Source organism: Oncorhynchus clarkii, chromosome 12, assembly GCF_045791955.1.
Source record: "Oncorhynchus clarkii lewisi isolate Uvic-CL-2024 chromosome 12, UVic_Ocla_1.0, whole genome shotgun sequence".
NCBI classification, from domain to species: Eukaryota; Metazoa; Chordata; class Actinopteri; order Salmoniformes; family Salmonidae; genus Oncorhynchus; species Oncorhynchus clarkii.
Window position 1 is genome coordinate 59,088,427 of NC_092158.1, and position 26,970 is coordinate 59,115,396.

The window sequence follows — 26,970 nt, forward strand, 5'->3', positions numbered from 1 at the left end:
TGGAAACTACACCTCCCTACCACATTGCACACTTCAGACTTGATCTGATTTATCTCTACAGAAACGACACATCGAGCTCACAGGAAAAAATACGCAACGATTATGGAATTCAAATAATTGCACCGACGTCGGTCAATTACTTTAAAAAACCTAAAAATAGCCGATATTTTGGTTAATTGCTTAGCACTATCGGCCACTTTGTATCACAACTAAACCTTATCAAAACATATAGGCTACATGATGCATGTGACTATAATTAGAAAACGTCTGTGGGGGAAAAAATAATCATGCTGTTTCTTGACCTAAATTGCAAACGCTGGGTTATCATTCACAAGTGATAATATTCTCACACATCAGACTATTCTCAGTTTTATCTTGTCTTGACATATATATTATTTAGTATATGTTGAATTAAGTTTTGATTTAGAATGGGGCATTATCATGCACCTGTCGGAACGGGGGAAAAGACGTCATCAGTATGCACTTGCATAGCCTATAGAAATGTTGCGCTACATGGCCTTATAGGAAACGTATATAATTCTATGCATCAACCAGCGATCAGGAGCTGGCTTTCGCTGAGCAACAGGTGATTCTATTCCACTCAAATTCTGAATGCCAGGGCTCTCGTGAAGTGTTAAATTTGATTTTCAATCACATTTATGTCAGTGTGATTAGAGGGGCTATAGTATTCTGAGAACCAGGCTATTAGCGACTGGCCTTTGGCAAGTTTGGTAGGCTACTAATGACCATCAGCAGCATCGGAGTGCAGTTTTGGAGAAACCTACTTTCCGTGAATCAAGTCACGTGGAATTTGACTGCAGTCATGACTCGTGACTGCCAGTGTGGAGATAATATGGTCACCGTAACAGCCCTATTAACACCAGCCTAGTCTCAATGAAGAGTTTAGTGTGGGACTAGCCATGTGCAACATGCACTCGCAGTTTCAAGCCTGCTTGAGTTCACGGCAGGCGGACAAGCAACATCCACTGTCGTAGTACAGCTAAAGCATGACGTGGAATCTGAAACTGAAGCTGGCTAGCTTTATAAAAGTCTAAGTTGATCTACTGTAGCTTGCTTCGTAGTATTCTACTCGATCTACCCAATTGAACGTTTATGGGAGATTCTGGAGTGGCACCTGTGATGGCATTTTCCACCACCATCAACAAAACACCAAATTATGGAATTTCTCGTAACACGTGTGGATAATGTCCTGAGGTGTAATTGAAGTTGTTCTGGCTCCTGGTGGCCCAACACCCTATTAAGACACTATATATTGGTGTTTCTTTATGATTTTTCAATACCGATACCTATTATTGGAGGACCAAAAAAAGCCGATACCGATTAATCGTACAGGTGTTTTTTTTGTTGTTTTTTTTGTAATAATGGCAATTACAACAATACTGAATTAACACTTATTGTAACTTAATATAATATATCAATTTAGCCTCACATAAATAATGAAACATGTTCAATTTGGTTTAAATAATGCAAAAACAAAGAAAGTAAAAGTGCAATATGTGCCATGTAAGAAAGCTAAAGTTTAAGTTCCTTGCTCAGAACATGAGAACATATGAAAGCTGGTGGTTCCTTTTAACATGAGTCTTCAATATTCCCAGGTAAGAAGTTTTAGGTTGTAGTTATTATAGGACTATTTCTCTCTCTACGATTTGTATTTCATATACCTTTGACTATTGGATGTTCTTATAGGCACTTTAGTATTGCCAGTGTAACAGTATAGCTTTTGTCCCTCTCCTCGCTCCTCCCTGGGCTCGAACCAGAAACACATCAACAACAGCCACCCTCTAGGCAGCGTTACCCATGCAGAGCAAGGGGAACAACCACTCCAAGTCTCAGATCGAGTGACGTTTGAAACGCACACCCCGCTAGCTAGCTAGCCATTTCACATCGGTTACACCAGCCTGATCTCGGGAGTTGATAGGCTTGAAGTCATAAACAGCGCAATGCTTGAAGAATTGCGAAGAGCTGCTGGCAAACGCACTAAAGTTCTGTTTGAATGAATGCTTATGAGCCTGCTGCTGCCTACCCCCACTCAGTCAGACTGCTCTATCAAATCATAGACTTAATTATAACATAATAACACACAAAAATATGAGTCTTTGGTCATTGATATGTTCGAATCAGAACTATCATTTCGAAAACAAAACGTTTATTCTTTCAGTGAAATACAGGTGGCATCCCTAAGTCTAAATATTGCTGTTACATTGCACAACCTTCAATATTATGTTATAATTATGTACAATTCTGGCAAATTAATTACGGCCTTTGTTAGGAATAAATGGACTTCACACAGTTTGCAACGAGCCAGGCGGCCCAAACTGCTGCATATACCCTGACTCTGCTTGCACAGAACGCAAGAGGTGACACAATTTCCCTAGTTAAAATAAATTCATGTTAGCAGGCAATATTAACTAAATATGCAGGTTTAAAAATATATACTTGTGTATTGATTTTAAAGAAAGGCATTGATGTTTATGGTTGATGCAATGACAGTGCTTTTTTCTCAAATGCGCTTGTTAAATCATCACCTGTTTGTCGAAGTGGGCTGTGATTTGGTGAGAAATTAACAGGCACCGCATCGATTACAGTGGGGCAAAAAAGTATTTAGTCAGCCACCAATTGTGCAAGTTCTCCCACTTTAAAAGATGAGAGGCCTGTAATTTTCATCATAGGTACACTTCAACTATGACAGACAAAATTAGAAAAAAAAATCCAGAAAATCACATTTGTAGGATTTTTTATGAATTTAGTTGCAAATTATGGTGGAAAATAAGTATGTGGTCACCTACAAACAAGCAAGATTTTTGGCTCTCACAGACCTGTAACTTCTTCTTTAAGAGGCTCCTCTGTCTGTCCACTCGTTACCTGTTTTAATGGCACCTGTTTGAACTTGTTATCAGTATAAAAGACACCTGTCCACAACCTCAAACAGTCACACTCCAAACTCTACTATGGCCAAGACCAAAGAGCTGTCAAAGGACACCAGAATCAAAATTGTAGACCTGCACCAGGCTGGGAAGATTGGTAAGCAGCTTGGTTAGAAGAAATCAACTGTGGGAGCAATTATTAGGAAATAGAAGACATACAAGACCACTGATAATCTCCCTCGATCTGGAGCTCCCTGCAAGATCTCACCCCATGGGGTCAAAATGATCACAAGAACGGTGAGCAAAAATCCCAGAACCACACGGGGGGACCTAGTGAATGACCTGCAGAGAGCTGGACCAAAGTAACAAAGCCTACCATCAGTAACAAACTATGCCGCTAGGGACTCAAATCCTGCAGTGCCAGACGTGTCCCCCTGCTTAAGCCAGTACATGTCCAGGCCCGTCTGAAGTTTGCTAGAGAGCATTTGGATGATCCAGAAGAAGATTGGGAGAATGTCATATGGTCAGATGAAACCAAAATATAACTTTTTGGTAAAAACTCAACTCGTCGTGTTTGGAGGACAAAGAATGCTGAGTTGCATCCAAAGAACACCATACCTACTTTGAAGCTTGGGGGTGGAAACATCATGCTTTGGGGCTGTTTTTCTGCAAAGGGACCAGGACAACTGATTCGTGTAAAGGAAAGAATGAATGGGGCCATGTATCGTGAGATTTTGAGTGAAAACCTCCTTCCATCAGCAAGGGCATTGAAGATGAAACGTGGCTGGGTCTTTCAGCATGACAATGATTCCAAACACACTGCCCGGGCAACGAAGGAGTGGCTTTGTAAGAAGCATTTCAAGGTCCTGGAGTGGCCTAGCCAGTCTCCAGATCTCAACCCCATAGAAAATCTTTGGAGGGAGTTGAAAGTCAGTGTTGCCCAGCAACAGCCCCAAAACATCACTGCTCTAGAGGAGATCTGCATGGAGGAATGGGCCAAAATACCAGCAACAGTGTGTGAAAACCTTGTGAAGACTTACAGAAAACATTTGACCTCTGTCATTGCCAACAAAGGGTATATAACAAAGTATTGAGAAACTTTTGTTATTGACCAAATACTTATTTTCCACCATAATTTGCAAATAAATTCATTAAAAATCCAACAATGTGATTTTCTGGATGTTTTTTCTCATTTTGTCTGTCATAGTTGAAGTGTACCTATGATGAAAATTACAGGCCTCTCTTCTTTTTAATTGGGAGAACTTGTACAATTGGTGGCTGACTAAATACTTTTTTGCCCCACTGTATATGCAACGCAGGACAAGCTAGATATTTGTAGTTAACTAGTGATTATGTTAAGATTGTTTTATAAGATACGTTTAATGCTACCTAGCAACTGCCCTCGCGTAACAGGTAGTCAGCCTGCCACGCAGGCTCCTCATGGAGTGCAATGTAAGGCAGGTGGTCAGAGCGTTGGACTAGGAACCGGAAGGTTGCAAAAACTAATCCCCAAGCTGACAAGGTAAAAATCGGTCGTTCTGCCCCTGAACAAGGTAGTTAACGTTCCTAAGCCATCATTGAAAATAAGAATGTGTTCTTAACTGACTTGCCTAGTTAAATAAAAGTGTAAAAAAAAAAATATGATTATGAAAACTTGAAATTGGCCCTAATTAATCGACCATTCTGATTAATCGGTCAACCTCTAATCTGTATATGGGCAGGCGGCATTGCCCGCTAGACCAGCCTCAGGCACTTACTTGTTGAGCTCATTTAAGTGATTTTTCTCCTTGTCCTTTCCCCAGGTTTGTCACCCCACAGCAATGGGAGTGACTGTGGATACTCTTCTAGCATGGAAGGCAGCGAGACTGGCTCACGGGAGGGCTCTGACGTCGCCTGCACTGACGGAATCTGCAACCATGAAGCAGGTTGGTCCATTTTTTGTTGTTGTTGTGTGGTCCAAATAGTGATGCGTTTTTCCAAGCCTGGTGTTGCTGTCATTTGTCTTCTTTTTTTTGTAAGACAGAATGTGGTGTATCTGGATAGGATGCCTGTCGATCTCCTTTCTCACTGCTGCTGTGTGTCTTGTTGTCATCTGAAGGAGACTACTTGTGTGGTCACCATCATAATCACTGTGATGAAGACGAGGAGGACGGGGTATACAGCTGTGTGGAGTGCTGGGCTAACTCTGAAGAAAACACGAAGGGCAAGAAAAATAATAAAAGAAAGAACAATGGCTCGTTATGTAACGATCAGGTGAGATGAGAATTTAGTTTGATTTCACCATAGTAGGGATGTGATTTTTCCAGATCTTTCCATTTGTATAGTCTAATTTAAATGGACCTTTCCCCTTGACAGTTTTTCCTTGTGTTATGTTAGTCTAGTCAGAGCTATGATTAGGACCCAATTCATTGCTAATAAACAAAACTTTAAAACATGTATTTTCTCCAAAGGGTGGAAAAACAGAGGGTTGTGTGATGGAAGGGTACAGGAGAGGGAAAAACACTTCTACAACGTCACCTGTGTGCAGAACCAAAGAGACGTGTGCCAAGTTGTGCTGTGACACCTTTTCTAGCATTGCACTGCAGTTACCATGGGCAGGACATCAAAAGAACATGAGCCATTATCTTGAGGCAAACATGTGTGGTCAGGGGAACACCAGCGCCAACAGTCTCATGGAACTACTGGTCAGTGAAATAAAAATAAAAAATGTAAAAGCTGTGATAATGACATCCAGCACTGAAGTGACTATCTGTACTCGTTTTGAGTTCCCTATAAGTGTTGCTGTAGGATGTAAAACATTTATTCAGTGTGTGTGTGTGTGTGTGTGTAAGGTCCATTTTAACTGTATTTTCTACTGAAAACAGGACGACTCTGAAGTGACTTCAGACGAAGAGAACTGCCTCACGCAGGACGAGATCCAGTTGTTTGTGGATAGCAACAAGTCCTTCTACAACAACCGCCACCAGTACAGACAGCACCTGAAGGATAAATTTACCAAGTACTGCCGCGGCGGTGGAGAGTGGTTTGCTGCTGCTACCACCAGCGTCAATTAATGAATTCGCTGCTGTTGCACGACTCTACTGTTGTTAAGTCTTTTTAACACATGATTATTACCACTGCTCTGCGCGTACCGCCTTTAAAACAAATAGAAAAAAATCTAAGTACATTTTGGTCTGGTGTTTATTTTGTCCCCCACTCTGTGGTTGAAGTAAATGTGAATCTTAATTTCCCCCATTTGTTTATCTTCTCTCCACCTATCTCTGTCCCTACTGTTCACCTATCTCTGTCCCTACTGTTCACCTATCTTGTCACCTCTCCTCATTCACCTTGTCGCCCCATCTTTGTTCTCCTCCCTCCCAGCCTGACCAGTTTCTTTCTGGTCTCATTTTGTAGGGCTGATGGATTTATTTATTTTTTGTTGCACAGTAGATCTGATAATCAAGCTTGCAAGCTGTGACATTAGGATTTAAATGTTGGTAGTCAGTCCTGTGTCGTTTTTTTTCTCGCATATTCCTTTTTGTATGTCTCTGACACTTCATTTTAGTGGAATAAGTTGCACCAATAAATGTGTACATAAATGAAATGATCTGAATATAAAGATTTTACAGTAAGACAATGTGTAAGATTTACTAAATAAAAAATATTTATTAATATGCGTTTTGATAGTAGTTTTTAAAAAAAAAAATTATTTTATTTTTTTGTTGCATTTTACCCCTTTTTCTCCCCAATTTCGTGGTATCCAATTGTTGTAGTAGTATCTTGTCTCATCGCTACAACTCCCGTACGGGCTCGGGAGAGACGAAGGTTGAAAGTCATGCGTCCTCCGATACACAACCCAACCAAGCCGCACTGCTTCTTAACACAGCACGCATCCAACCCGGAAGCCAGCCGCACCAATGCGCCGGAGGAAACACCGTGCACCTGGTTAGCGCACACTGCGCCCAGCCCGCCACAGGAGTTGCTGGTGCGCGATGAGACAAGGACACCCCTACCGACCAAGCCCTCCCTAACCCGGGCGACGCTAGGCCAATTGTGCGTCGCCCTAACCACCTTGGTTAGCGCACACTGCGCCCAGCCCGCCACAGGAGTCGCTGGTGCGCGATGAGACAAGGACACCCCTACCGACCAAGCCCTCCCTAACCCGGGCGACGCTAGGCCAATTGTGCGTCGCCCCACGGACCTCCCACCTTGGTTAGCGCACACTGCGCCCAGCCCGCCACAGGAGTCGCTGGTGCGCGATGAGACAAGGACACCCCTACCGACCAAGCCCTCCCTAACCCGGGCGATGCTAGGCCAATTGTGCGTCGCCCCACGGACCTCCCGGTTGCGGCCGGTTACGACAGAGCCCAGGAACTCTGATGGCACAGCTGGCGCTGCAGTACAGCGCCCTTAACCACTGCGCCACCCGGGAGGCTGTTTTGATAGTAGTTTATGTGCTTCTGACCTGGCTACCTACCATGTGCTATGTTTTTGAATAACCAGTAGATGGCGTAATATGACAAGTTTAGCCTCACAGGCCTGTCATTGGGAGCTGACCGAAAGCACAGGTACTTTGTTAGACTAATTATTCCATACCAATAACTTGTTATTGAGTTTTCCGTTTTTACACATGGAAAGTTTTGCAATAAATTCCCTCAAGTTTGCACTTTGGCTCCTGTTGGTTGCAAAAGAATGCAACATGCATGTGAATTTGAAGTAATGTGACCAGATTTTGGGAAATGTGTTGCTGGGGAAAAATGTAATTTAACTATATTTAACGATCCATTTTTTAAATTTACAGTCCTTTCAACTACAACACATACATAGATTAACCCTTGTTTTACTCTAACATACTGACTAGACCGGGAGCGCATGTTGCTCGTTGAAGTGCGCAAGCAGTGTGGAGTCAATGATTGAATAACATGTATGTGTACATTTTATTTTGCAACACTCGCGGGAGGCGGTGTGGTCATGTTAGCCTATGTAGTAATTTTAGAATCACCCAAATTTGGTAGCCTATACTGTTGGATTGTTTTTTGGCTGTTCATTTTTTTGGTTCATTCGGTGTTGCAATTGTATCACTGATTAAACGAGTGAAGGCGAGACTACATTTTTTTACATGCAAATCCGATTTGATGCAGCTTTTGATTACGGAAATATCATCAATTTAACTACAGAGTTGCTACTTTTACTGGACATTGCAGGGGACAGCTCTTACCGGGGACAGGTCACAAATCAGGGACTCTGGTCACAAGTTACATGATGACAGCGCTTACTACTGTTTTTCTATACTGTAGCAATGGACTCCTCTGACTAGTTACTTTGAGGATGGCATTGTCTCCTAAAAACACAAATTTTAAAGCATTAAATGTAGTTTGGGCCTTGTTCCATATAAGGTTGAGATGTCTAACCATTTAATTTGCAGTATAATTATACTTGAGTCAGTCGAATACTTTTTAAAATTTTTCTATTCATATTTAAAATAAATCTACTAGCTACTTTAGAAAAACCTGTCAAGGGCATTAAGGCTATTTCATCGAGGCCTGGTATGCCAAAAGCATCTTAATTTAGCCAATATGCTTTTGGGAAACGTCCTGATTAGGGCAGTGGTTGGCTACATTTAAGACCAAGGATATTACTTTCTGTATTTTAACAAATTGATAACTCCTGTGTGCTGCAGACGTCTAAAAGAATGCATGCGGAAATCCTATTCAAAACTACACAACGACCGCGTTTCAGACTATCATTGTACAGTATTTGTATTAAGGATCTCCATTAGCAGCTACTCTCCCTGGGCTGCAAACATATTAAGGCACTTACAGTACGTCATAACATTATTACGCTACTACATATTTTGTATTGTTATACTATCCGTGTATAATGCACACAAAGAAATGTATGTCTATGTTTGTCAGTATGAAGATTACACAGTTGAGCACAGAGACCGTTTCAGACTCATCTTTTCATACAAAACAAAAACGCATCGTGATCCAGGAAGCAACATTTGGACGATTTACATACATTTTAACCAACCGAAGAGCAATACAAACATACTAATCCCGCCTCTATTAGAAAATGACCAATAGTGATCCCTTCCGCTGCAGTAGCAGGACGTGTTCATTGTACAAGCTATTCTGAAAGAATTACCGCGGCTGTTGAGGTGAAGTCTATGAAATACGTGATGTCTTCAAAATTGTTTAATCAGTGAAAGACGATTGAAGTGTTCCGATTTCGTGTGATATGTGAACCGTTTTAGAGCTATATGTACGAATGATAGAAAAGTAACGGTTGCGTGTTATCAGTTTAGGAATTTCGTTCGCTAGCAGTAGCTACTTAGCTAGCAAGCCACCTTGAGGTCCTGTCTCTTTCTTGACATTCTAGCCTGTATTGTGGTATGGGTTCCTAGCTTGACGACGAAACTCAGTACAGTGTCCTTTCATTACCTTTTCGCATTGGTTTAATATAAAATCAGTTACGACGATAACGATTGTCTATAGAAGAAAGTGGCCATTCAAGGACGACAGAACGTTCTCAGTGGCTTTTACAAGAAGATCCCCAAACCAACTATCATGAACGGGTTCAGCACAGAAGAAGACAGTCACGATGGACCTCCGGCTCCACCGTTTTACGGCCAGACTTGTTGTTTGATTGAGGACGGTGAGCGCTGCGGACGATCAGCTGGAAACGCTTCCTTCAGCAAGCGGATCCAGAAAAGCATATCGCAGAAAAAACTAAAGCTGGACATCGACAAAAGTGTAAGTGTGTATTTCTAACTAGTTGTTCCAACTATGAGACGAGGTAGCCAGCTAGCCCCGTAGACATTCCCACTGACAGTTTGCTAGGCAATAATGTGCTAATCGCGCACGCTTTCAGCTTGTTGGCAAATTCAACCACACTTATCTATTATGTCCTGCGCCATAATCACGGAACATTGGATTTCTCTGATTGCTTATGGCTTCATTTTGGATTCGTTTGTGGAACATCAAACAAGGAGGACCTCCAATCCTTAGCTGTTTCATCGAGAAGGTCCACCAACATTCCGCGTTTACTACATCCCGCGCCCACTGCCATTTATGCTGCTAGCTAGCCAGGCGACCGGCAGTGTCCATCGCCTCCTCTCCGCAGATTTTAGCGTTTAGAGAGTTTCGGGTTGGCTCACAAACTAGCTACTTCCCTCGCTGTAACATTAATAGAACTGCGGTAAAAGAGTGCTCGGTTAGGCGGTGGCGAAGAACACTGTCTACGGGGGTGTCCTAGCTAACCAAGCAGCCTTCTTCTTCTGTGGGGGTTTCCAACGTTGGTGCATTACGGCCACAGAACTGTTCTGGTGTGTCAGAGACGGCGCTTAACAACCCAATGGCAGTGGGCGCGGCATGTTTAGAACCGCAGTCTGCGGATAGACAATTTGGGTTCACCCTGCATAGCTAGTGGTGCACGAGTATGTTTGGAATCGAAAAGAGTCGACTCTTGCTGGCCTCCCAAAACACGGTGCACACATACTCACAACCTCACTATACTGTTGCGGAGACCTACTAGGAAAACAACATTTGCGTTCTGGAGGACTGACATGAAAATGATGCTGCCCATTTGCCTATAAAAGGCCTACTTTGTTTGAGTATAGGAGGTGATGTGTAGGAACTATAATAGTTCAGTGATGTTTCTGCAGTGTGCAGCCTTGACTGATCCCATGGGATGATGTGGTGCACTCTATGCTGATAAGCTTATTCTTTGCTATGTTTGTGGCCCTATTTGGACGGGTATCATGAGACGCTGATTTTGTAATTATTATCCAAGCATGTGCGTTATACCAGAGGATGTTTCTGTCCCCCTTATCCTCCCCGTCATCTAAATGGATTTGAAGCAATTTAGAAAGTGACATCAATAAGGGATCATAGCTTTCACCTTTTTTTATACCCTGATGAAGACAGCTTGGCTGTCGAAACGTTGGTAATTACATTTTTGCATCTGAGCTCCTAGAGTGGGCGGCTCTCTTTTATTTTCAAGTATTCTACTCCGCTAGCCAGCACCTCGCCTAAATAGGTGTGCGTTTCTTTTTCTTCTAAATTCTATGTAATGGGAAATGTTTTGTACACTCTTATTCCTCTTATTTTAGGTCCGACACCTCTACATATGCGACTTCCACAAAAACTTCATCCAGAGTGTCCGTAACAAACGGAAGAGGAAGACGAGTGACGACGGAGGGGAGTCTCCTGATCATGATGTGGAGGTGCCAGAGGTAAAAGCCGGGGAAACGAGCCCATTGTCCTCCCTTTAAATCATCTGTCTCTGAAGAATGTCACTGATTCTCCTTGAAAAAGAAAAAACATCAAGTTGAATAGATATGAAAAAGAACATAAGACGACTGTTGATGAAAAGGCCCAATAGCATGACAGTTCTATGCATTCTTTTGTGTGAAACATAATTGATAGAGAGCAGTAAGATATTCAACGCTTAATGGATGGCACACCACTCTGTCCTCACAATGTGTGTCTCTGTGATGTTAGGTGGATCTGTTCCAGCTTCAGGTGAACACGCTGAGACGCTACAAGAGACACTACAAGCTCCAGACCAGACCTGGCTTGAACAAGGCCCAACTGGCTGAGGTAGGCCAATATTTACACTCGAGTCATTTAGCGTTCAATCTTATCCAGAGCGACTTAGTGTGTATTCAACTAAGATGGGTTTAGACAACCACATATCACAGTCACTGCAAGCAAAACAAATGTTAGTGAAACAAGTGCCAGTAAGAAATGCAGCAATTTTGAGGGGTCCCTGGTTTCCATTGCTACCACACTTATTTCTCTACTCCTTGAGTGGCATCTTTCTACAAGTGCAAGAAAGACAAGTATTTCTACACAGGGGTTGAAGTTCTCCTTTACTGCGACGGATTTTTGTTTTTGAGGTCAGTGTAGATCCGCAATAAACATCTCTGGATATGATGTAGCCTACTACAGAAGCATGTCTGTTCTATGAAATATATTCCCAAATAAGTGTGTTCTCAAATATGTTATTTTCTGTTACGCTGTGTGCAACTTTTAAAACATATTTAAACATACTCACACAACCCCATAGTAGAATAGTTTACCTATTTACCAAGTCAACTTGTGTTCTATGCGAGATACATATATTCCTTTTGAGGTGCATTCAAGTTGCAGGAGCCACACCTCTTCTCTATCCTGACGCTGACTGCTCAAGCCATTAATGAACTATTAGATCGCCTTAAAAAGTATATATTTTAATACACTGAAAAAGTGTGGACCAGAATAAGGCTCTCTCCTCACTATATTGTTTCTGCACAATGAGAAATGACCATCTTCAGAGAAGATACTAGTAGTATGCGAATCAGGGAGCTAAATGAATGGCCCTTTCACATGTTCGATTCCTGACGTTCACCAAAAAGAGCCGTTCGTATAGCGGTTTTCTCTACAATCTCCAAAAAATTATTGTGATAGTCCATGAAATTCGTAGTACCTTTGCTGAAGATGGTAATTTCTCATTGCAGAAACAATATTTTATTTATTTTTTATTTTATTTAACCTTTATTTAACTAGGCAAGTCAGTTAAGAACAAATTCGTATTTACAATGACGGCCTACCAAAAGGCCTGCGGGGACAGGGATTAAAAATCAAATATCAATATAAGACAAAAACCCATCACGACTAGAGAGACAACACAACACTACATAAAGAGAGACCTAAAGACAACAACATAGCAAGGCAGCAACACATGACAACACATCATGGTAGCAACACAACATAACAACATGGTAGCAGCACATGATGGTAGCAAGACAACATGGTAGCAGCACAAAACATGGTACTAACATTATTGGGAACAGACAACAGCACAGAGGGCAAGAAGGTAGAGACAACAATACATCACGCAAAGCAGCCACAACTGTCAGTAAGAGTGTCCATGATTGAGTCTTTGAATAAAGAGATTGAGATAAAACTGTCCAGTTTCAGTGTGTGTTGCAGCTCGCTCCAGTCGCTAGCTGCAGCGAACTGAAAAGTGAGGAGGAGAGCCTTATTCTGGCCCACACTTTTTTTCAGTGTATTAAAATATACTTTTTTTTATGGCTATCTAATAGTTCATTAATGGCTAGAATGTCCTCTTCTTTTTTTTTTTTAAAGAGCTTCTCAGCCCTTCTGCATAAAAATGATCCCGGGGAGGACCCCGGTCCTCCTAAGCAAGGGAACTGGAGTTTGTCTAACTCTGTTAAACACATGTACAAAATGATCCTTTCTCTAAAAGTATGATGGTCATGACTTTCTTACATGAAAGGGGAGGGTCACTTGCCCCTAGACAATCTATCTGAGATCAACTTAAGTTTGTCATGGGATTTTTAAATGTATTTTTAACCACAGGGCCTACAGCAGTAATATGTTTGTAGTATGTCATAGACCGCTAACAGTGTACACTGTAGTGGGGTATCTATTCCAGCTAAAGACGAGCACCAGGCACAATATTTTACTTTGATGAATGTATTCATATATTGTTGTCCTATATAGAGTTTTCGCATTTTGTAATCTAGATGTACTTCATAATACTGGACTAATAAATACAATGGTCCGTTTTGATGCCAAGTCTCCCAGCGGCTATCCAAAACAAACTGCAACTTGCGAAACCAGTTTCGCCTGACATCTTGGCCAAAGGGGAGCTGGCTAGTAGAGTAGAAAGCGCCAGACCCACAGGCAGGAGAAACTACTCGCGTCCCTCTTGCAATCTCGTTCCTTGTCTAAATAAACTTATTATTATAACCTAATTATGGCTTGTACTGCTTCGTGTCAACATATCCAAATGACAAACAGTTCATTTGTTTATTGCCACAGTGATAGTAGGCAGGCTTTAAAAAATCTTACATTACTGATTTTATACAGCAGTGCTATCCTGTTAGTTTAAAAAAAAAAATATATATATATAACAAAAATATAAACGTGACAATTTCAACCATTTTACTGAGTTAGAATTCATATAAGGAACTCAGTCAATTGAAATGAATTCACTAGGACCTAATCTATGGATTTCACATGACTGGGCAGGGGCACAAACATGGGAGGGCATGGGCCCGCTTGGGAGCAAGGCCCAGCCAAATCGTTTTTCCCCACAAAGGGCTTTATTACAAACACCAATGCTCGTCTGTTTCATCTGTTGTCCGGGTGGCTGGTCTCAGACGATTCCGCCGTCGAAGAAGCCAGATGTGGAGGTCCTGGGCTGGTGTGGTTACACGTGGTCTGCGGTTGTTAGGCCAGTTCGATGTATTGCCAAATTCTCAAATATGACGTTGGAGGTGGCTTATGATAGAGAAATTAACGTTAACAGCGCTGGTGGACATTCCTACAGTCATCATGCCAATTGCACTCTCCCTCAACTTGAGACATCTGTGGCCTTTAGTGTCCCCAGCACAAGGTGCACCTGTGTAAGGATCATGTTGTTTAATCAGCTTCTTGATATGACACCTGTCAGGTGGCTGGATTTTCTTGGCAAAGGAAAATGTTCACTAACAAGGATGTAAACAGATTTGTGCACAAAATTGTAGATAAATAAGCTTTTGAGGCATATGGAACATTCTGGAATCTTTTATTTCAGCTCATGAAAAATGGTGAGCAACACATGTAGCATTTATATTTTTGTTCATTAGTTAGTAGCCCATCTAAAGAACTTGGTAAACTGTCTCAGAAGGACTCAGCTCTAAAAGAGTCAACTTCTGTCTTGGGATTTCATTAGGGCAATTATCCAAAGTCATTCTCCTCTCCTAATAACTCCAGTATCCTCAAAGGGAGTGGCTCCTAATCCGTGACCGGATCTTTTATTTCTGAGACTTCGTATCCGTAAGTGTGTGTCGCAGTATCTCGCCGGGAATTTGGGACTTCGCTCATTTTCTCATGCGAAAACCGGATTAGATACAGTGCTTTCGGAAAGTATTCAGACCCCTTGACTTTTTCCACATTTTGTTACCCTACAGCCTTATTCTAAAATGGATTGAATCGTTTTTTCCCCATCAATCTAAACACAATGCACCATAATGACAATTCAAAGTCTTTTAGACATTTTAGTAAATTTATAAAATACAAAAAAATAACACTTACACAGGTATTCAGACCCTTTACTCAGTACTTTGTTGAAGCACCTTTGGCAGCGATTACAGTTTTGAGTCTTCTTGGGTATGACGCCACAAGCTTGTCATGCCTGTATTTGGGGAGTTTCTTCCATTCTTCTCTGCAGATCCTCTCAAGCTCTGTCAGGTTGGATGGTGAGCGTCGCTGCGCAGCTATTTTCAGGTCTCTCCAGAGATGTTCAAGTCCGGGCTCTGGCTGGGTAACTCAAGGACATTCAGAGACTTGTCCTAAAGCCACTCCTGCATTGTCTTGGCTGTGTGCTTAGGGTTGTTGTTCTGTTGAAAGGTGAACCTTCGTCCCAGTCTGTGGTCCTGTGCGCTCTGGAGCAGGTTTTCATCAAGGATCTCTGTTTATCTTTCCCTCAATCCTGACTAGGCTCTCAGTCCCTGCCGCTGAAAAACATCCCCACAGCATGAGGCTGCCAACCAACACTATGCTTCACTGTAGGGATGGTGCCAGGTTTCCTCCAGACGTGACTCTTGGCTTTCAGGCCAAAGAGTTCAATCTTGGTTTCATCAGACCAGAGACTCTTGTTTCTCATGGTCTGAGTCATTTAGGTGCCTTTTTGTAAACTCCAAGCAGGCTGTCATGCGCCTTTTTTCCCCTGAGCAATGGCTTCCGTCTGGCCACTATCATAAATTCCTGATTGGTGGAGTGCTGCAGAGATGGTTGTCCTTCTGGAAGGTTCTCCCATCTCCACAGAAGAACTCTGGAGCTCTGTCAAAGTGACCATTGGGTTCTTGGTCACCTCCCTGAGCAAGGCCCTTCTCTCCCAATTGCTCAATTTGGCTGGGCGGCCAGCTATAGGAAGAGTCTTGGTGGTTCCAAACTTCTTCCATTCTTAAAAACAATGGAGGCCACTGTGTTCTTGGCCCTTCCATGCTGCAGAAATGTTTTGTTACTCTTCCCCAGATCTGTGCCTCAACCATGTCTCGGAGCTCTACGGACAATTCCTTCGGCCACATGGCTTGGTTTTTGCTCTGACATGCACTGTCAACTGTGGGACCTTATATAGACAGGTGTGTGCCTTTCCAGATCATGTCCAATCCAAAGGAAGTTGCCACAGGTGGACTCCAATCATTTTGTAGAAACAGCTCAAGGATGATCAATAGAAACCGGATGCACCTGAGCTCAATTTCAAGTCTCATAGCAAAGGGTCTGAATACTTACGTAAATAAGGTATTTCTATTTTATTTTTTTTATAAAATTGCAACAATCTATACCTGTTTTCACTTTGTCATTATGTGGTATTGTGTGTAGATTGAGGGTAAGAAATTATTTTATCCATTGTAGAATAAGGTTGTAACGTAATAAAATGTGTAAAAAGGGAAACTGTCTGAATACTTTCGGAATGCACTGTACATACCGGTAGTTAAATTTATAGTTAAATTACAAAAATATGATATTCGCAATGTCACTAAGCAAAAAAACAAACAACCAGAACATCAATAGCCACTACAATGTGGAAATGTGATTTTTGTCCTGAGTTCAGTAGCATTTACTTGATTTTTGCGGACCCAGCATTAGCTAGCTAGTATATTAGCAATGCTAGTCAGCATAGGATGCTACGTGATTATCAGCTCGCATTAGCCAACTAGCATTAGCTCTAGTCCAATGGAAACCGATGCAACCCTGCTGGTTATGTGGCTAGCTAGATGACCAGTGGTGACAGGGGCCCCTATGAGATTCAAGGCTTTAATAAGTGTCATATCACAGAAAAATACTGATTGATTGAGCTAGCTAAGTTAGCTAGCAAGATGGCTATGACAGTTACGAGTGTGCAATAAATGAAATGTTTCCCCAGGCGGTAGAGGCCTAGACCTCCATTAACCTCTCTGGGATATTCGGGACGGTAGCGTCCCACCTCAACAACAGCCAGTGAAAGTGCAGGGCGCCAAATTCAAAACAACAGAAATCTCATAATTAAAATTCCTCAAGCATACAAGTATTTTACACCATTTTAAAGGTGAACTTCTCGTTAATCCAGCCACAGTGTCCGATTTCAAAAAGGCTTTACGGCGAAAGCACCACAAACGATTATGTTAGGTCAGAGCCACGTCACAGAAAAACCCAGCCATTTTTCCAGCCAAAGAGAGGAGTCACAAAAAGCACAAAGAGAGAATTATTCACTAACCTTTGATCTTCATCAGATGACAATCATAGGACTTCATGTTACACAATACATGTATGTTTTGTTTGATAAAGTTCATATTTATATCAAATAAATCTGAGTTTACATTGGTGCGTTACATTCAGTAGTTCCAAAACATCCGGTGATTTTGCAGAGAGCCACATCAATTTACAGAAATACTCATCATTAAGTGTTGATGAAAATACAAGTGTTATGCATGGAACTTTAGATAAACTTCTCCTTAATGCAACCGCTATGTCAGATTTCAAAAAAGCTTTACCGAAAAAGCACACCATGCAATAATCTGAGTAGAGCGCTCAGACAACAAAACAGCCAAACGGATATCCGCCATGTTGTGTAGTCAACAGAAGTCAGAAATAGCATTATAAATATTCACTTACCTTTGATCTTCATCAGAATGCACTCCCAGGAATCCCAGTTCCACAAATGTTTGATTTATTCGATAAAGTCCCTCATTTATGTCCAAATACCTCCTTGTTGTTTGCGCGTTTAGTACACAATCCAAAATCACGATGTGCCGGCAAGTCCATGCGAAAGTTCAGACAAAGTTATATTACAGTTCGTAGAAACATGTCAAACGAAATATAGAATCAATCTTTAGGATGTTTTTATCCTAAATGTTCAATAATGTTCCAACCAGAGAATTCCATTGTCTGTAGAAAAGCAATGGAACGCGAGCTAACTCTCACGTGAACGCGCTTCACAAACTCATGGCACTCTGCCAGACACCTGGCTCAAACAGCCCTTATTCACCCCCACTTCACAGTAGAAGCCTCAAACAAGGTTCTAAAGACTGTTGACATCTAGTGGAAGCCTTAGGAAGTGCCATATGACCAATATCCCACTATCTTCGATAACCTACAAACCTCAGATTTCCCACTTCCTGGTTGGATTTTTTTCTCAGGTTTTTGCATGCCGTATGAGTTCTGTTATACTCAGACATCATTCAAACAGTTTTAGAAACAGTGTTTTCTATCCAAATCTACTAATAATATGCATATATTAGCAACTGGGTGTGAGTAGCAGGCAGTTTACTCTGGGCACCTTATTCATCCAAGCTACTCAATACTGCCCCCCAGTCCCAAAGAAGTTAATGAGCCTGTCATGTCATTAATGAAGCACAAGTCAACAGGTCCAAACAATTATTGCTCTCTACGTGCTGCCCCCATTGAGTGGAACTGTCAGCCCTGAATGGAGCTGGGTGAGACTAGGGCTGTGGCAGTCACAATTTAGTCAGCCGGTGATTGTCAAGCAAATCAAATAATTGTCGGTCTCATGGTAATTGACGTTAATGAACATAAACAAATTTAGCATCTCCTGGCTTCCACACAACTTACAAGCCACTGATGCAGACCTTTGGAACATCTACATTTTAAAAAGTAATAAATCCATGTAATAAAGCCTACAACTTCACAATAAATCCATGTCATATAGCCTACACCATCACAATAAATCCATGTCATATAGCCTACACCATCACAATAAATCCATGTCATATAGCCTACACCATCACAATAAATCCATGTCATATAGCCTACACCATCACAATAAATCCATGTCATCTATGCACTTAAATAGCAAATGGAGGACACTTTTCCCGTGGTTCATTATCATGCCGGTCAGATAGCCTATACTCCTGTTGTAAAGACAAGCAATGTGCTTAATATTAAGAAAGTTGAGAAATAAATATAGTAGGCTTAGCCTATAGGATCCTCCTATTTTTAATAGAGGCCATCATTCTATTTTATAGCCCAATTGCATAGCCTATGTTGTGCAACATAAGCTAATGGGCTCTCATGAAGTGTTGGATTAGATTTTTGATTAGACTTGTATTGATGTCAGAGTGATTAGAGGGAATATAGAGTGCTGAGTACAAGGCAGTTTTTGGTAGGCTACTTATGACCATCAGCAGCATCAGAGCTTGGAGAAGCTGAATTATTGTGACTAAACGGTCACATGGAATTTGACTGCCTTCATAACTCGTGACTACATAGAGGATGTTTATTTCCCTTCACGTTTATTATTTTCAATCAAATAATCTGTTTGGGTTTATACATGGAGTTCTGATCCTTGACAGAATTGTGGTCATTGATTTGGTTGGGAGTTAAAAGGATGCTTTAAACTGCACGCAGAGACATAAAAATGGTATCCAGGAGTTCATCTGTCTCTGGGGAAGTAGATCAAGGGCTTCCTTGCCAAAATCTCAAAGTATCCCTTTAACCAGACCGATGATCACACTTGGTCTTTGTTGGTCTTGCTTGGTTTTAGAAGTGAAAGTTTTTTATTTCATTTATCCTGTAGGATAAACGCTCCCAAAAGCACACCTGTGCCTTTGTTTTTTTGTATTACATTCCAATGAAAGAACTGGGAAGGGGGAAACATTTAAATTCAGAGGGGGGGTGTCCCCAGTGAAAGTTGTGCCCCTAACCATGCCACTAATCCTCACCACAATGTTCTTATTAAAATTGGGGAGAAAACAACTGGAAGTTCAATCAATAGACTGATTAAACTGACCTCTACCTCTCTATTGTCTTGCATACCACTTTGGATAGAATGTAGTTCTTCTCTGTGATAACTAAATGATTTTGGCCTCAATGCAATGTTATTTGTTTTCAGACTGTCAGTCGCCACTTCCGGAATATCCCCGTGAACGAGAAGGAGACTCTCACATACTTTATTTATATGGTGAAGAGCAGCAAAAGCCGACTGGACCAGAAATCAGAGGGCAGCAAACAGCTGGAATAAAGGCCACCAATAAGTCTTGGACATGAACACGTGTGTTTGATGAGGTGTTTCCGCCAGGCGGGCTAATCTGATTTCAGACTGTTGTCAAGACTCTCCGCAGGGTGATGTAATTCTGTAATGTGAATATGCCGATATGTACAAAACACGACAAGTATGAAGATATCAGCAACACGATAGAATGCAATTTCTGAGAACTGCCTTAAAGATTTGTTTGTATTTTGCATGGACCGTTAAGAACTTGAAGAAAGGCTTGTGTCCAACCAGAGTGTGTGCAAACATAATATTTCAATAAACTGGTCATGGAGCATTTTGTGAATGAAAAGATGGTGGATAAGGTTTTGGGAAGCGTTGCACATTTTCTGGTGTCCAACTAGAATTAATAAATTAAGGCCCGAGGGGGTGTGGTCTATGGCCAATATACCACGGCTAAGGGCTGTTCTTATACATGACGCAAAGCGGAGTGCCTGGACACAGCCCTTAGCCGTGGTATATTGGCCATATCACACAAACCCTAGAGGTGCCTTATTGCTATTATAAACTGGTTATCAACGTAATTAGAGCAGTAAAAATACATGTTTTGTCATACCCGTGGTGTACGTCTGATATACCACAGCTGTTGGCCAATCAACATTCCGGGCTCGAACAACCCAGTTTTATAATACTCATTCAGTGGTATGATATACATGGGAAGACTGAAGTTGAATGATGCAGCATTTTGGCCCTGACCCTTTTTTACATTGACTTGACCTGCTCTTTCCCGTCTAATACACGGAAACACACATACTGCAGAGTGAAATGGCGTCTCAGTGAACACCAAGCTCTTTTCAAGTATTGGTGGAAATATTACGTCTGACTCTTCTTTACTACATTTTCTACTTTTTTGTGAGATGTCAGTACTTTAGTTCATCTTTGATTGTCAGGTCTCTGTGAAGTTGTCTCTGATGGAAAGTAACTTTCAGTCTGTATTCATTTTCATGGTTTCAGCTTTTGAGACTAATTTAAAGCAATTAATTGAACTTGTTCATTAGGGGTTTAAAATGCATTATTATTACTTCTACTCTTATATTATTTCAGAATAATTGTTGCTGTACTAACACAAACATGTAGAACGTCTCAACTTGAGCTCAATGAACCATATTTGAACCACCTAAATAGTTTTCAGGGCAGCACCCAAAGCACTGGCTGGACTTTGCCTTCGTGTTCACAATACATTTGTTCTATTCCATTGCAATGTATTTCTGTGGAATCATGTCACCCTCAGCTGTCAAGTCTATTTCCTCTCCTGGCACAGTGTTGAAATGATGTGTCTCGTGGGCACACAACCACACGATAACACTACGTACCGCTTCTAGTCGCTGGTTGAAGATGGGAGTTGTAATAAATATATAATATGTTTTTGCTTTCCCTCAGTCACTAATTGGGGTTTTGTTCACTTCAACACTGCTGTGTGCTCGCTGTTTTGTTTGTCAGTGGTCTCTTCACAGATGATGCTATGCCTTAGTATTGATTAGGTTCTCTGTCCCAGACCTTATTTAAGTAATAAGTTATGTCTACTGTTTTCCATCTTACACCATCAATTAGTCATGTCTATGTAATTTGCTGAACTATGGATGGCTTTGTTTTTGCTTGTAGCTTTGTAGTGCCAGATTTCCCTCTTCTGTTTCCCTCCTATGTTTTAGAATATTGGCTGTGCTGCTTAACCCAATTGTTGTATTATATAAGACACATTTATTTAAATATGGCTGCTTATTGCTTTTAATAAATGTATTGTGCATAATGGCTTGTCTTTTTGTTTATTGTGGGGCAGTCATTCCATTTTCTGATTAGTGGGTGGATGGAATTAGACTGGATAAAACTTCTCTCCTTTCATGCTTTTTCAACCATAGATGGAGTAGCGGGGAGACTTAAGTAGTTTTACTAAATGGAGGGATATATTTTTTTAAATGCCCCAAATCATATGAATTGCCCGGAGGCCAGGCTGCTCTGTGTTACTAGATCCACCACCAGGTGTCCAGCAGCATCTAGTGGTCGAGCAGAAACGAGACTAGACCTGCCTACCTACCTACCGCTCTATGCAGGTCACAGGACTTAAACCTCTATACTTTTATGATACTGTCTATTTTATGTTTCTAAAAACACACGTGTATATATAAATAAATTCAGTTGTATGACTTTGTAAGGACAATTAATAATGTCTAGCCTGCCTAGCCCTTTCTCCCTGCAATAATTTAGTCCATGCACGAGTAGGGCTATGTCCAAAATTGCGGCGCCAATATCAGGAAATAAGAACATTGCTCAGGCTATATATTTTGCATTTCCCTACACAGGCTGTGGAATACAAGGTTTCCTGCATGCTACTAATTACTGTCATAGCCTACAACACCTTTTCAGTGAGTTTCCGCATAGGCGAATTTATATCGTTTGCATTGATGTTGGGCATGTAGGTTGGAGAATACACGTTTGTTTTTCAAATAAATATTGCCTGAGCATGATTGGTTGATGAGCAATGAACTTGAACTTGAACTCGCACAGATGCACACCGTTGCTCGAGGAACCCCTTTCTTGTGGAGAACTAAGTTAGACCACATAGGTTATAAGTCATACAATATAAGGATTTAGGTTGTGGCTCTCCCTCTTTATTTAGCCTAATAATGATTTATTCTGGCCAATTTGATTGTTTTTCCTCTCTGATGTGAAACGTGTCATGTATGATTAGGCTTCTGCAAATAGCCTATTCCAAACCAATATTATTCTGACCTATAAGCAAATCTTTGTTCATAGGCTATATACACTATGTTTACCATTGAAATAATAGCCTACATCTCTTAATTCGATTATTATATCCCATAGGATACACTTTGAAATTGATTGATTGATTGATCGATTGATGGGACTACTTTCTTGTGGACTGTTCAATCGAAAGACCGCTCTCTTAGTTCAGGCGAAATAGCCTGCATCTGTCCCAGCCCCAGAAAGGAATACAAACGTGAATTGAAAAATATTTGTTTCGTCTACATTTGGATAATATCATTTGATTGCTGTAGACATACTGATCAATAATTAATTTCTCAATTTGGTAAATATCGTGTAGAGCCAATCAAATGTTTTAGCTCACACCATCGAATGCGGGTACCCTGAAAGAAAATAGCCTATAAAATCACAAATGGCATTATGGCTAGAAATATCGAGAGCTTGGGACGATAGAACCTTATCTTTAAAAAAAATATGATTCTGAAATAGTTGGCTTTAAAAGTTCCCGAACACTCATTGGTATAAATGTCAGCAAATTTTAATATTGTACTCTTTTGAACTTAACCACGTGAATTGGGGTATTTAGAGTAGACTATAAGTTAGCCTTGTTCTGTTCCATGTTCTATGTCTATAACTCAATTTGGACAAAAATACAGATCGAACCTTAGTCCTACCACCACTGTTAATTGTCCTCCGGACACAGCACACTTGAGCATGTATTTTCATATTTTATACTACTGCACCTCAAACCCTTAAATGATATAGTAAGCCTACATCACCATAAAACAAACGTTTTAATAAATAAAATAAGAATGTGTCCTCATAAAGCAAATTAATAATTGCCTGGAGCTATGCATATCAAGATTTGTATAGCCTACCTAATCATTGTGTTGAACAACTGACTGATTTCATTGCCGTTTTAAAGATTGTGTGATAAATTAAGTCATTATGAATATAATTTCACATTGAATTCATAAGAAGAAAAGTATCAAAACCAAATACCAATAGTCCAATAGTTGGCCTTTACCGGTATCATTTCGAAGTAATGTAAACCTGTGCGTTCCATTGTTTTTTAACAGATAGGTTATTGCTGAATGTATTAGTTTTCTATTTCAAACGAACGGTTACATTAATTTGAGGTAGATTCAACATAATTCTTTACAAGACAAAGCACGACAGTAAGTCGACTACTACAACAAGACCAATGCAAAGCGGGAAAAATAATGCTGAACACCATTGCCCCATAACCGTGAGGCATAAAGAAACACCTCAAATATCCCAGTCTCTCCGTTCGTCGTTGTGGCCTATCCACAACCAAAAGATTTATTCTAAGCTATACAACTTTCATTTATGTTCTCTCAGACGACAAATGACAAAGAAACGTTTAATAGGCAGTCGTTGAAATATTTGCATAATATTGCATTTTACCAAGTCCACCTTGTTTGAATTTAAACCTTGCACGTATATACAGTAGATGAGAACAAGTGGTTGTATTCCTTGCAGCGACGTGCTTGAATACGGAGTCTTTGAGTGGGTTGCATGTTCAGAGGTCAAAACATTCACTGATTCAGTTCCAAAGCCCAGACTTGCTGAGGCCAACCTGTCCGTCCTTTGAACTTTTTCTCGTTTCCTAATGACTCTTGCAGGCCATCGTTCTGTGAAATAAAATTTAAAAATGTAGTCAATATTGATATAAGCACTCTGCAATTGTAATAGACTGATTTTAAACTCAATGTAAAATTACCTGGCCTGAATTAAAAAAAAAAAATCTCAGGCCTATTCCATGTTCACATTAACAACCAGAGGTCGGATAATGTTATATTGTTTATCTTTATAGGCCTTTTCAGGCTTGTTCAATTGAGCTCAAAGTATAATTTCTCTGACATGGGATTGCTCTAAACTGTGAAATGTTTTCGCTTACAGAGCCAACAAACACAATTTATTTTAACAAATGCAATAGGCCTACACAGTAATTACAACATTATGGCCTCAACGTTGTTTCAACATAAAACCACAATCACGAAGGTGCATATTACATCATATTCCGTAATATAAGACACATAATACACTCAATAATTAAGACAATAATTGAGATTGATGGCAGAACATAGACTACGTGACCCTAATTCCAATAAATAATTTTTACAATGCTGCTATAGTTTGCAGAATATGAATTTAGATTTTTGTAACAGGAAAATATTATCACCATATATCTTAGGCCTATGCAAAAATAATAAGCTGCTTATTAAAATAGTTCACAGCCTACCGTTTCCCGTTTCCGTTTCAAATCTCTATCATATTTCTTGATTTCGGCCTTGAATCCCTCCGTCTCCCCAGTGTCTTTTGCCAGCACGTCCATTAGGTAGGAAATGTAACTTGTTGCTAGTCGTAACGTTTTAATTTTGGACAGTTTCGTATCTACCGGTACATTTGGTATACATTCTCTCAGTTCGGTGAACGCGGTGTTGATGCTCTCCGTCCTTCTCCGCTCCTTCTTCGGCCCTGATGCTCTCCTCTTCCCCATGCACGCGGAGAGAGCGTCCAGCTGGCTTTCTTGCGCCGGACCCAGGGCCCCGAACTCCGTGGAGTAAGGCATCTGGATCTGGAAGTCAGAGTTGACTTCGCCATGGTTCACCACCCAGTTTTGGAAGTAGGGATAATCTTGATGACACCTCTGGACGAATGGAAACGTCTCGTGCATCAGATGATGATGCTGGTAGCTCCCAATAAGGTTCATTTTTACAATAAATAAAAATCGCCACCGGTCTGCAGGTCTTTTGGAGTCTTGCGGTTGGTGACACTAGTCAGTGACCTATGCTATAGTGAACAGGGGTGTGAAAGTGACATTCGCGAATGATGTTCCAATCGACATATGAAGACCTTCACTATTACAAATAGGCCCACAAACACATAAGACAACCAGCACACGTTTTAAACGTTTATCATCAAAAAAGAGTGTCAAGTTTGTTGAGATCTGTCGTTGACATTCTAATACGTTTAAAGTGAGGTAGGCCTAGTGCACAATTTTTTCTTGGGATTGCGCTCTTTTGCGCAATAAATTTGACGGTAATGAAGGTGCGGGCCCATAGGTTTATATGGTTTCGGACGTGACAGAACGAACAGTCAGCCAATAGCGTGCGAATGCTGGAGGTTTGGGTGGAGAGTGTTTGATGCCACGTTCAAACAACTGGGACCTCGGAACTCAGAAATCTCCAACTTCCGACTTCTGTGTGTCCAGCTGTAAACTTGAAAAAAAAACGAGCTCCGACTTGGAAAAATCGTCGGAAGTGCAAGTCGGAAACTCTGGTATCTTTCTCGAGCTTCGTCTTCCCGCATTATAGATCACTGACTTTACGTTTTTCCGAGTTCCCAGTTGTCTTGAAAGCACCATGAGAGCAGAGAAGTCCGCGAGGTTAAGGGCGCGTTCCTCTGCCAAGGCTTTGCCAACGTATGTCAGATCTTACCACGCCTGGATAGGTATTTTACGGATCAGCTAACCACATCATATGTTATAGCAATATGGTGCCCGACGGTACAGTCGATGACGTGCCACGCGACCATTAGATGACGCAAGCAATGTCTGAGCAGGGGACGCGACCTAAGCCTACAAAAACATGCGCCATGGTCCCACTACAAAACCGCAGTAACTGGATACGGGAGCATACATAGAAAGCAAATCAAGACATAATTTGCAGGGTCTTTCCCCATTTAAAAAGGGCATAATGCCATCATTTTCATGTGTTTAATTAGAATATTTGCAGTAGAAAGGGCTCCTGCGGATTCCACAATGAGCTCTCTGACAACCTTTGCACACGGATTTTACGCAATTTTGATATTTATATTTTGCTTCAGTTAGTAAAATGTTGTGTTGTCGTTCAGCATGCTTACGTTGGTCCCATTTTGCATACATATGTGGAAAAAATAAGTTATTCTATGCATGTTGTATTTCTTTGTGAGTATAGCCTAGTATATGTTATGATACAATTAGGCCGCTGCCTAGATGTGAAATGGTTCATTCAATATAATGTAGGCGAGAGAAAGAAACGCAAAATAACAAAAATACAGATCGAACCTTAGTCCTACCACCACTGTTAATTGTCCTCCGGACACAGCACACTTGAGCATGTATTTTCATATTTTATACTACTGCACCTCAAACCCTTAAATGATATAGTAAGCCTACATCACCATAAAACAAACGTTTTAATAAATAAAATAAGAATGTGTCCTCATAAAGCAAATTAATAATTGCCTGGAGCTATGCATATCAAGATTTGTATAGCCTACCTAATCATTGTGTTGAACAACTGACTGATTTCATTGCCGTTTTAAAGATTGT

At 40.9% G+C, this 26,970-nt stretch overlaps 3 protein-coding genes across 12 annotated transcripts in view; 2 read left to right on the forward strand and 1 right to left on the reverse strand.

The window, feature by feature from the left end:
• Positions 1–6,536, forward strand: part of LOC139420878 (gametogenetin-binding protein 2-like) — a 47,235-nt gene extending 40,699 nt beyond the window's left edge. For all 9 annotated transcript variants that reach the window (XM_071171258.1, XM_071171256.1, XM_071171253.1 and 6 more), the window contains 4 exons: positions 4,688–4,810; positions 4,984–5,138; positions 5,336–5,569; positions 5,750–6,536. In XM_071171258.1, the coding sequence (XP_071027359.1) occupies positions 4,688–4,810; positions 4,984–5,138; positions 5,336–5,569; positions 5,750–5,938 (701 nt within the window). In that variant the 3' untranslated portion in view covers positions 5,939–6,536. The remainder of the gene's footprint in view (positions 1–4,687; positions 4,811–4,983; positions 5,139–5,335; positions 5,570–5,749) is intronic.
• Positions 6,537–8,966: 2,430 nt separating this feature from the next.
• Positions 8,967–21,651, forward strand: LOC139420880 (histone deacetylase complex subunit SAP30L-like). 2 transcript variants are annotated; one of them, XR_011635565.1, is made up of 5 exons: positions 8,967–9,619; positions 10,978–11,100; positions 11,369–11,467; positions 19,752–20,279; positions 20,362–21,651. XR_011635565.1 is itself a non-coding variant. In XM_071171262.1 (4 exons), exons 1-4 carry the CDS (start codon positions 9,434–9,436, stop codon positions 19,878–19,880), a joined length of 537 nt encoding a protein of 178 aa, XP_071027363.1. In that variant the 5' UTR covers positions 8,967–9,433; the 3' UTR covers positions 19,881–21,651. The 2 variants fall into 2 exon arrangements, 1 of the variants encoding a protein (XP_071027363.1); XM_071171262.1 differs by having other exon boundaries at positions 19,752–21,651.
• A 1,502-nt stretch (positions 21,652–23,153) lies between these two features.
• LOC139422097 (heart- and neural crest derivatives-expressed protein 1-like) lies at positions 23,154–25,699 on the reverse strand. Its single transcript, XM_071173248.1, has 2 exons — positions 24,898–25,699; positions 23,154–24,286 (listed from the first exon to the last, which is right to left on the reverse strand). Exons 1-2 carry the CDS (start codon positions 25,366–25,368, stop codon positions 24,191–24,193), a joined length of 567 nt encoding a protein of 188 aa, XP_071029349.1. The 5' UTR covers positions 25,369–25,699; the 3' UTR covers positions 23,154–24,190.
• Positions 25,700–26,970: the final 1,271 nt, after the last annotated feature.

Coding starts and splice junctions, on each gene's coding strand:
- LOC139420880 (XM_071171262.1), top strand. CDS start 9,434: ATGAACGGGTTCAGCACAGAAGAAGACAGTCACGATGGACCTCCGGCT. Junction 9,620..10,977: donor AGCTGGACATCGACAAAAGT/GTAAGTGTGTAT, acceptor CTCTTATTTTAG/GTCCGACACCTCTACATATG. Junction 11,468..19,751: donor ACAAGGCCCAACTGGCTGAG/GTAGGCCAATAT, acceptor ATTTGTTTTCAG/ACTGTCAGTCGCCACTTCCG.
- LOC139422097 (XM_071173248.1), bottom strand. CDS start 25,368: ATGAACCTTATTGGGAGCTACCAGCATCATCATCTGATGCACGAGACG. Junction 24,287..24,897: donor TGAAACGGAAACGGGAAACG/GTAGGCTGTGAA, acceptor TTTATTTCACAG/AACGATGGCCTGCAAGAGTC.